Source organism: Antrostomus carolinensis, unplaced genomic scaffold (genome assembly GCF_000700745.2).
Source record: "Antrostomus carolinensis isolate BGI_N321 unplaced genomic scaffold, ASM70074v2 scaffold36099, whole genome shotgun sequence".
NCBI lineage: Eukaryota > Metazoa > Chordata > Aves > Caprimulgiformes > Caprimulgidae > Antrostomus > Antrostomus carolinensis.
The window spans coordinates 11,477-21,166 of record NW_010341210.1 but is presented as its reverse complement, the minus strand read 5'-3'; the positions used below and the strand labels follow the sequence as shown (position 1 = coordinate 21,166).

Sequence of the window (9,690 nt, the reverse complement as noted above, 5' to 3'; positions counted from 1 at the left end):
AGGGCCTGCTCCTGCCCCTGGCCCAAGGAGCCCTCTCCTCTCCCCTGAATTCTCATTTATTTCCATAGAAGGTTTGATCCCAACCGGCACCGACTGCCGCTGCCGGGAGAAGCTGGGGGTCAAGGACATCACTCCACCCAGACGTTATGATCGTCAGCAACAAGGAGGCAAATCTGTTCCTCTGACTGAATTCTTTCTCATGGTCGTTTCTCCACACAGCAGTGAGGAGCTGAATCCATTCCTCTTACTGAATTCCTTCTTGTGGTCATCTCTCCACAGGGCAACGAGGAGCCAAATCCATTCCTCTCACCAAATTCCTTCTCATGGTCAGCTCTCCACAGAGCAATGACAATCTGAATCCATTCCTCTTACCGAATTCCTTCTTGTCGTTGTCCCTCCACAAAGCAATGACAATCCAAATCCATTCCTCTTAGCAAATTCCTTCTTGTCATTGCCTCTCCACAGAGCAGTGAGGAGCCAAAACCGTCCTTCTCACTGACTTCCTTCTCATGGTCATCTCTCCACAGAGCAATGACAATCCAAATCCATTCCTCTGATCAAATTCCTTCTCCTGACTAAATTCTTGCCCCCTTTAGATCTTTCTAGCAAATTATATTCCCTCCCAAATGCTTCCCGCTACTCTCTTGAACAAACTCTTTCTCAAAGGTGAACGCAGTCCATTGACAGTCAACATCATTTTGATAAACCAAGCTGAAGGGTTTCCCATCGTTACTTCTAGGAGGATCTCAGTGGCATCTCCTTCTCAGGCATTCAGGTGACTGCATTTTTTATTCCTCTTAAACTTAATGCTTTGGTCAACCCCATCCTGGGGAGCAAAACTCTCTTAATTTAGTAGCATTTGGTGTAGTTCCTTGGGCTTTTTGTTTAGGGCCACGTGAGATGTTGCAAAACAAAGCAGGGTTCTGGAGTTAGGTGGCTTTGTGTGCTAGGCATGCGGAATTTGTTGAGAATGAAAAGGTTTGGGCATTGTGCGTACAGAAATTGTGAACATTTTCTTCTGACTCAGCCTTTGAACTTGCAAAGACTCTGTTCTTGTATAATACAGGAATTATAATCTATAGGCTACAAAGAGATTGCTTATATTTACCAAAGTGTAGGCGAGGATGCTTCTCTGGTTTAGTTGTTTAATTTTGTTTAAATTTATTTTCTGGCTCTGTTAGGAGACTGATAAATACGGAGATTCAGGTGTTGCTATCCCAGCCCAGCTCATGCTGATAAATAGAAATTGATGTTTCTTTTCTGATCTTGCTACCATTAACAACATGCACTATTGAGAACGTTGACATGCTGTCTAAAAACTGTATTTCCAGTAGAAAGGAACAGTCTGGTGGTTAAGTCCTTCAGCCTTTTTACTCTTGATCATTCCAAAGACCTCAGCCAAGCTGCCAGAAACGTCTCTGTCCCTCCTACTCTTCCTCAGTAAAGTCTGAATAATTTGTCTTTTAGGTGACTTTTTGTATTTACCTCCATATTCTTTAAATTTACTACAAGAGTTGAGTGACGTTGTACCTTAAAATATTCACTCTGGTATTTTTAGCACCTTCAATTTATTAAAAAAGACTTTAGGAATCTGATTCATCTTTAATTTAGGCTCTCTTTGCTCCATTGCTACTTATTTACACTCAATTACCAGGGAGTTTCATTCCCTGGCTCTCCAGTGCTGCCTTCAGAGTGCAAAGCAACAATTACCTGCAGGAAATAACAGGTTTAGGGGTTGGGGTTTTTTTTGGTCAAGTATTGCAAAACTCAGGCTTTGCCTCGCATCCTGGACACAAAGGAGTTCCATCAGTTATGGATCAAACTCACACTAATAACGGCAGCTTATTTGTTAAATTATTATAACTTAGAGATGAGAGAAATCTATAAACAGGTGGTTTCATCTTTGTTGGTTTGATTATGTTTTTATTTAAATGCTCCTTTTTCTCTCCCTGATGTTCTCATCTCAGCGCTCGACCAGGCGCAGAGGATTACAAAGAGTTTGCACAAACTACTAATATGCAAATAAAATGAATAAGACTCTTGTTGGCAGCCTACAACAAATATTCCAGGCCTGTGTCACTATTTATACCTATTTTTATGAAAACTTCTGAACAGAGTGTGCCTGAGCCTTCAGGAAGCAAATCCTGGCTGAGCAGAGCTGCTTGCGATCTGCAACTGGATTTCAATGCCCCTTAACTTCAAAGGTGCTCAGATCCACATTCTGACTTCACTGCAGATTCATCTTTAGCTTTAACAGGGAGGTTCTTCTGAACAAAACAACCTCTTTGATGGCTTTTCACAGCTCTGCTTCGCTTTTTTGATCCTCACCACTTACCTTAAGCAGCATTGAAAGGCGTCCCAGGCTAACGAAGGGTTTTCCTTTAAGCTGTGCGCTGTGAGTCATCCTGCAGAACTCACAAGCAGTTTTCACAAATACCAGATGGCAATAAAATTAAAAGTAGTAGCTAGTGGCAATTAAGCATTTGCTATAACCATTCTCTTTTCCTGACTGAAGGAAGCTGCCAAATATCTTTTTTTTTCTCCCTTGACTGAAAAAAACCAACCCGAAACGCTGTTTCTGTAGAGTGAAAAATTAACAGAAGACAGGACGTACACTTCCTTCCCTAGCCTGCGATCCTGTTTGGATTTGACTGGAAAGCTATTTGCTGTATTTTGTATGTCTCTAGAAAAAGATGAAGCAGAAAAAACACACAGTAAAAAATAATTTGGGGCATTGTATGGGCACCTGCAAAGATATTTCAACGATGACCCTGTGAAACATGCAGACTGGTCACTTCTAGGCTCGCTTCTACCGCTCTTTAAACAAAACTATATTCAGGCGTGCGGACTTTGCTTGTATTTTTGCTTTTGTTTCTATACTGCAGGCTGTTGCAAAGGATTTGCTCCGCAAACTTGGAAATGGGTTTGAGTTCATTAACGTAGGAAGCGTGTCCAAATACCATTGTGTTTGGCTCAGTATAAATAACAATGACTGCTCTCCTTCCTTTCCAGTGACTCTCGCTGCTTGGCATCTCTCGGATCTCTCAGCAATAAATAGTTATTAGCTTTTTCAAGCCCCAGATACTCTACCTCAGCCCTTCCTTCCAACGTATTACACATGCAGCGTGTTTCATCCATTCTGTTATTTACAAATCACATGCGATGTGACCTTGCCAAGATTTTTTAGAGATAAATCTCTCTTCATTTATGCATACCTGGCCAGGAAGGTTTTTTTTCCATGATTCACGTCGCAATAAGAAGCACAAATCTACTTATTCCTACCACATAAACAACACAACACTTGATTTTTTTTATTTCCCTCTATTGTAACGGATAATTAGTGTCTTATTTATAGCGAATCATATTAAAGTGATCTTATCGTTATTCGTTTTCGCACGGTGCTTTAAGAAATCCTAAGATGTTTTCCCACTGCATTTGGCACAGATGATGAAAGGGTGAGGCCAAATCAGCCCCATGTCACTGCTGTCCCCAACTGCCACAATTCTAACCCTGTCCTGACAAGGAGAGAAGCAGCAGGGGCTATCCTAATTGGATGATGGCGAGTATGTCATGTTGTTTATTGAGTAGCATCTCCTCATGTGCTGTGCAACCTCTTTCTTAAAACACATTTTAATCCCCCCAGGACAGGAAGGCAGCAAATGCAACAGCTTCTGAAAAGGAACTATACAACTGGAAGAAAGACCAGAATTATCGGATACTTGGATAACGTTACAAACGGAAAAGAGGCAGGAGAAGTCTAGCCTGGAAGACCTGTTGAAGTCCCTTGAGTACGTGGGTGGGGAGAACCAGGTGCTACAGTCTACTTGAATTTCCAGGCACTTTTTTAAGGATAAGCCGCCTCTATTTGTGGAAAGCAGGTGAAGATGAAGAGGGGAAGAATGCAGCCTAGACAAATAACAGAGTAAAGAGTGGATCAGCATGACCAGTCCCTTCTGTGAGCAAAATTTTAGCAAGTTAAAACCTGGGCTAAAAAACTATAGGTGTTTTGCAGACCATTCACCTTCAGTGGTACTTGAGTTACTGAAATTTCTACTGATGAGGTAGAGAGTTACGCTAAAGATTCCCACAGTAGGGAACGGGTCGGTTTGTGATCTTGTTTTGTTTTGTTTCTCCTTACTCATTGCTGCCTTGCCTCCTGTGCTGGCGGGCCAGCAGGTTTTCCTGGAACAGGTCATGCTTCTGGCCCCAAGCTGTGGCACTATCTGCAAGTCAAAAGGCTTCGTACACCTTTTAGCCCCAAAAAGGCTTTTATTTAAGGAATACCAGTGATGGGAAGAATTAGAGTGATTGTCAATGTGCAGGTAAAACACCGAAACACCAAAAAAATCAACAGACTTCTCCCAGATGACGCATGGTTTCTGTACGAAGTGCAGAAGTGAAGGTGTGCCTGCAGTTCCCGAGCAGGAACTGCTTTGAAATCACTTTGCTTTGAGGTTAAGATCAGAATGATGAAACATTGATCTCCTAGAGCAGCAGAAGAGCCCAGCTCAACCCGTCACATGCCGCAGATGAGGAGCTGTGTATCCTCCGTCTGCTCATCTGGCAGACGGTTCAAACACTGGTCCCTCAAATATCTGTCTGGGAACCCTGGGCTTTTGCTCACTGCTTGCTGGGAAGGAACTCACGATATTTGTTGTCTATTATCTTGTCTCAGGCATAATCTAATACATTAATTCATCTTCCCTTTCTATTTTTCAGCTTTTGAAGTCTCCTGGAGTGCTGCAGCCCCAACCTGCACAGGATGGACCCTGTTGTTCTCAGTTACATGGACAGTTTGCTGAGGCAGTCGGATGTCGCTTTGCTGGAACCCCCAAACTGGCTTAACGATCACATCATCGGGTTCGCCTTCGAGTACTTTGCCAACCACCAGTTCCAAGAATTTAGCGATCAGGTTTGTTTTATCAGCCCCGAAGTGGCTCAGTTCATTAAATGTGCCCTTAGTCAGGAAGAAATAGCCATATTCCTTCAACCGCTGGACCTTCTCCACAAGAAGCTGGTGTTCTTACCTATCAACGATAACTCCAACGAGGTCGCTGGGGGCACCCACTGGAGCTTGCTGGTTTATTTCAGGGACAAAAAATGTTTCGCCCATTACGATTCTCACAGTAAATGCAACTCTTTTCACGCCAAGCAAGTGGCAGGGAAGCTGGAGGCCTTCTTGGGCAAGAGAGGAGGCAAAGCAACCTTTGTGGAGGAGAAGGCGCCTGCCCAGCAGAACAGCTATGACTGTGGGATGTACGTGATTTGCAACGCGGAGGTTCTGTGTCAGGGATACTTCAGGAATCGGCCAGAGCCTTTGCTGCAGCTCCTCACCCCTTCCTACGTCACACAGAAGAGATCGGAGTGGAAAGCTCTCATCACAAAATTGGCACAGCAGTGATCGAGATGGAACTCCAGCCCCCCCTCAAAAAAACCTGCCTTCCCCATCCCCAAGGCAGCACCCCCAGTGCCTGAGGGAGATGCCCATGCACAGGATTGTCCCAAAGAAGACGAATGTAACCCCTCCAGCATGGCTACAACCCCCAAAACACCCTCTTCCCTCCTGGAAAAGCCTTAGTCCCCCCCCCGGAAAACATCAGCCTTTCAACTTCTAACCAGAAACGTCACTTTGCTTTCAAATAAATCCCTCTCTCCATGGTGAATTTTTACACTAATGGCTGTGGCAAAAAGACTTTGCCCAGTGGGCAACACACCCTCATTAGATGGGTTGTGGGCATTGCTGTTCCAAGCCGGGTTTAACAAATGCCCTTTAAAACCAAGGCCCAAAACGCTTTATTTTAGCCAATTCTAATTTGCGCCTCCCATTAGCAGTATTGGAGCGGTCTAGGCTTTAGCAACGAGGATTTTTACCTCTTAAAAACCCAACACTGAAATGGTGATGTCAAAAGACGAGACACCAAAGGAAATGCTACAACTGATTAAAGAACAGGGTAAAAAGAAAAATTTTTTTTTTTTTTTTTTTTGGGAGATAGGTACTCCTAGGCTGTAGGGGAATAGCTTTTTTTTTTTGCCCCCCACCCCTGTTTGCTCTTATTATAAATTAAAACCTGACTCTGAAGGTTAATAGGAGGGTGAGAAACACAGTCCTAGGAAAGGAAACTTAATTGAGATGAAGAGTGATACTCACTCTTTGAACTTGGGTTTGGTGTTTTGGGGTTTTTTTTGCATTATGATTTTAGGTCGTCTCCATTCAGAGAGGGCTCGTCAGTGCACCCCAACCCTCGTTAGCGTTTGCAGTGCTCAGAGCCTACAAAGGTGGTTGCTGCTTCCTCTAACACCAAACCAGTTCTGTTACTCGAGATAAAAAAAACACACTGGGGAGAACAAAAGGACAGAGTTTGAGGTAATAAAAGCCAAAGATAACTGCAGTCTCCTTGAAGCCCAAGAAGTCCTTAACGTGCTTCTAAGCGAAACACTTTTCCTCCTGTGCTGGATGATGGCTGGGATCTCAGAGCAGATCCTCTCATTAAGACAGGTTTAGCAGTGGAGAAAACAAAAATTAAAATGAGATGTTGTCTTGGGATAAGGAATAATCTCTGACCTCATGAGAAGCAAAGAGGAGGTTGCTCAGGTGGTGTCTACCAGAGCAACCACACCCCAGCATGCCAACCAGATCAGGGAAATGCAGGTTAAATATAACCCTTGGAAAATAAAAGGGGGGAGGGATTATTTTATTTTGAACCCAGAGCTCATCTTACTGCCAGCCCAGCCCCACCGGTGTGTGTACCAGCACAGAACCGAGGGTGATGAACCATAGGAGGATCTTAAACTTCCCTTGTTGCTGAGAGGAAGGTAAGTAGCCACAGCTCAACCTCTCCCAGAACATCCAAGAAACAAACACAGAGACAGCGGAGCAGCAAAAGGAGGGCTGGGGTCATTCCTGTCCTTCTTAGGCTGCCCAGACAGAAGAGCAGCACCAGCCCTCCCTGGAAAACCCATTCCACCCTCAGAAGGAGCCAAAAATGGCATTGAGCTGCTCACCAAAGGGGATTCACGTGGGGCTTCACTGGAGCAATGTCCTCACCACAGCAGGAGGCTGCTTTTCTCCTGGGTCTGGAATAAAACTCAAAGCAAACCACGCACTTCTCAGCATCGTCCTGTCTTTTCTGTAGGTACCCGCTAACAAGCAGCGGCTCCCACTGCCCCACGGTTTCTTGTGCGATGGTGTCGCAGCCGCGAGGGCAGAGCCTCAGGTCTCACAGTGCTCTGTGCCCTGCAGTGGGTGAAACCGAGCAGAAAGCGGTCTTGGAGAGCCAGTGAACCTGAGGACAACTCTGCCAGCACCTTGTGCAATAGTCAGGAGGCCATACAGGCTGATTTAATCTCCTAATCCTATTTTTAGGGGTCGATTTGGGCTGAGGAGAAGCGTGAGCAGATGGGAGGTAGGAAGGCAGGATGGTGGGTCTGACAGGGAAGCATCGGGGAGACTCAAGGACGGGCTGTGCTCATCCAGAGGGCACCTCGTGCTCCTCATCCCCATCGGGGACGAGGCAGGACTGGCAGAGCCAGCAAGGTGAGCACCAGGGGACATTTCCTGCACCTGAGGCTTTTACGTGGCATTTCTTTACACAAAGAAAAGCAAATAAGCTCAAGCAGGGCGTCGCTGGGAGAGCAAACACGCACTGACCAGGCTGGCAAACAAAACCGGAGCCTTGCAACTGGCTCCCAGCAGCAGGGACCCCCCCAAATCACACTAGGGGCTCACCCAGGCTCCTCCAAATCCCCAGCTGCTCCCACGGGTTGTCCCACCACTGGCTTTAACCAGAGCCCCAAGAGTAGCCGAGGGGGCTGTCACTACCGTCACACACCCAAACCCAGGCTCAGCATGGGGACAAGCGACCCCACACGCCTGCTTTGTATCAGGTGCTGCAGAGCACCCAAAAACTACCAGGCTGGGCACACGAGACCAAAAATACCCCAATTCTAAACATCTAAACCTCATTTTTGGGGCCATAAGACCAACTTTAAGGTTGAAACCATTGAACACCAACTTGTTTTCAGGGAAAAAAAAAAAAAAAACAACAAAAAACCAGCTCCAAACCATCCAAAAGCCATTTTGGCAGCTGCGCTGGCAAAATGAGCTAGGCCAGACATGAGAGGGGACAAGCGGGACAGTGCCTTTTATCCACCGGGTCACCCACAAAATCAAAGGCTCTGATGGCCCGTAACGCCGGGCTTTGAAGAAGCAGCAGCAATAGTTTGGCCGGAAACGTGGCCAAACCACAGACCACCCCCCCAGCACCCAAAGGTGCTAAATCTCCCCCCCAAAAAATGGGGTGACACCACCCCAGTCCCAGCTTAACCAACGCCACCTCCACTGTGGCTTTGAAGTTGGGCCATTTTCATGCATTTTACCCATTTTCGGGTGTTTTGCTGCATGGGCAGGGCTGGTGGGGGTGGGATTTGGGCTGTGGATGCTCAGGGGAGAGGAGGAGGAGGAGGAGAAGGAGGAAGGTTCACCCTGTCCACCCCAGCAGGATGGGGCTGCACCCTCCCCAGGCATCCACTGTCCCCAGGGTGGCCCTGCCACCAGCTTGAGTGTCACATCTCACAGTCTCTGCTGCCATCTAGTGAAAAAACCTTCCCATCCCCTACGCCCAGAGCATCCCTGGCCCTGAGTGTCCCCCAAAAGCCACCTCTGGTCCCTCTGTCCCAGCCAGGGCTGCACCCCCAGCCTGATGTCCCCTCACCGGCATGGCCAGGGCAACAAAGTGCTGGAGAAACAATGCTGAGCTCCCACCAGCATCCCTCCTGTCCCACCCTAGAGGGTGTGACATTGTGGACCGCACAGCCATAGTTCTACCAGTGCTGTCCCAAAGGGAGAACAAACAAGGCAATGTCACCCGTCCCCAACCCCACGTGAGGATGCGATTGTCCCCACATCTTGAGGACGTGGCCAGCGAAGGGACACCAGGGGAGCCCAGATTCTGGGGTACCCCGTTTCAGGGCTCACAGCCCAGCACCACCACGAGGATCCCGGCAGCAGTCAGGGGCGTGCTAGAAAATCCTGGTTTTATTTTCATTTAAAAGCCATTCCGAGCCCAGAGCGAGCAACGAGCTCTTCCCTGAAGCGCAAGGATTTGGCCCCATCAGCACTTGTAGTTCCCAAAAAAATAGGAAAGAAAACCAAAATAAATCGCACAGGTATCAACCTGTTGCCCCAGCACGCTCCCAGAAGAGGCTGCGGGACAGATCCTGCAGGATAAATCCTGTGGGACAAATCCTGTGGCACTTGGCTCCACGCGGTGACTCGGTTAACATGAACCAGAGCACAGTCATGTTGCGATCTGGGTGCCAACCACAGGTTCCTTTCGGGACATCTTAACGAAGCCCTAGTCCAGCATCCTTCCCAGGTGCAGTCCCCAGCGAGGACACCTGGTCAGAGGGGACCCTAAAGTGCTTTGCAGGGGGACACAGACGCACCGCGAGATGCCCCAGTGCTCCGAGACAGAAGGGCTGGGGACTGGTACAGAGCCCAGCAGAGCTAGGGGGACCCTGGATTGAACCCCCACCCTTGGGTGCTGGGATAGATGATGCCCCACAGGGCTGGTGGCCCCATTCTCCCCATCCCTGCAGACCCCCAGCCTTGGGGACATTCCTCCGGCCGTGGCCCCGGGGTACCAAGAGGGGGACAAAGAGGCAGGGTCAGCCCCAAACCGGCGGGCTGGG

General features: G+C 47.6%; 1 protein-coding gene across 1 annotated transcript; it reads left to right on the top strand.

Moving 5' to 3' along the window:
- The first annotated feature begins 4,722 nt into the window (after positions 1–4,722).
- SENP8 (SUMO peptidase family member, NEDD8 specific) lies at positions 4,723–5,401 on the top strand. Its single transcript, XM_010176419.1, has one exon. The coding sequence runs from the start codon at positions 4,763–4,765 to the stop codon at positions 5,399–5,401; it is 639 nt and encodes a 212-aa protein (XP_010174721.1). The 5' UTR covers positions 4,723–4,762.
- The last annotated feature ends 4,289 nt before the right edge of the window (positions 5,402–9,690 follow it).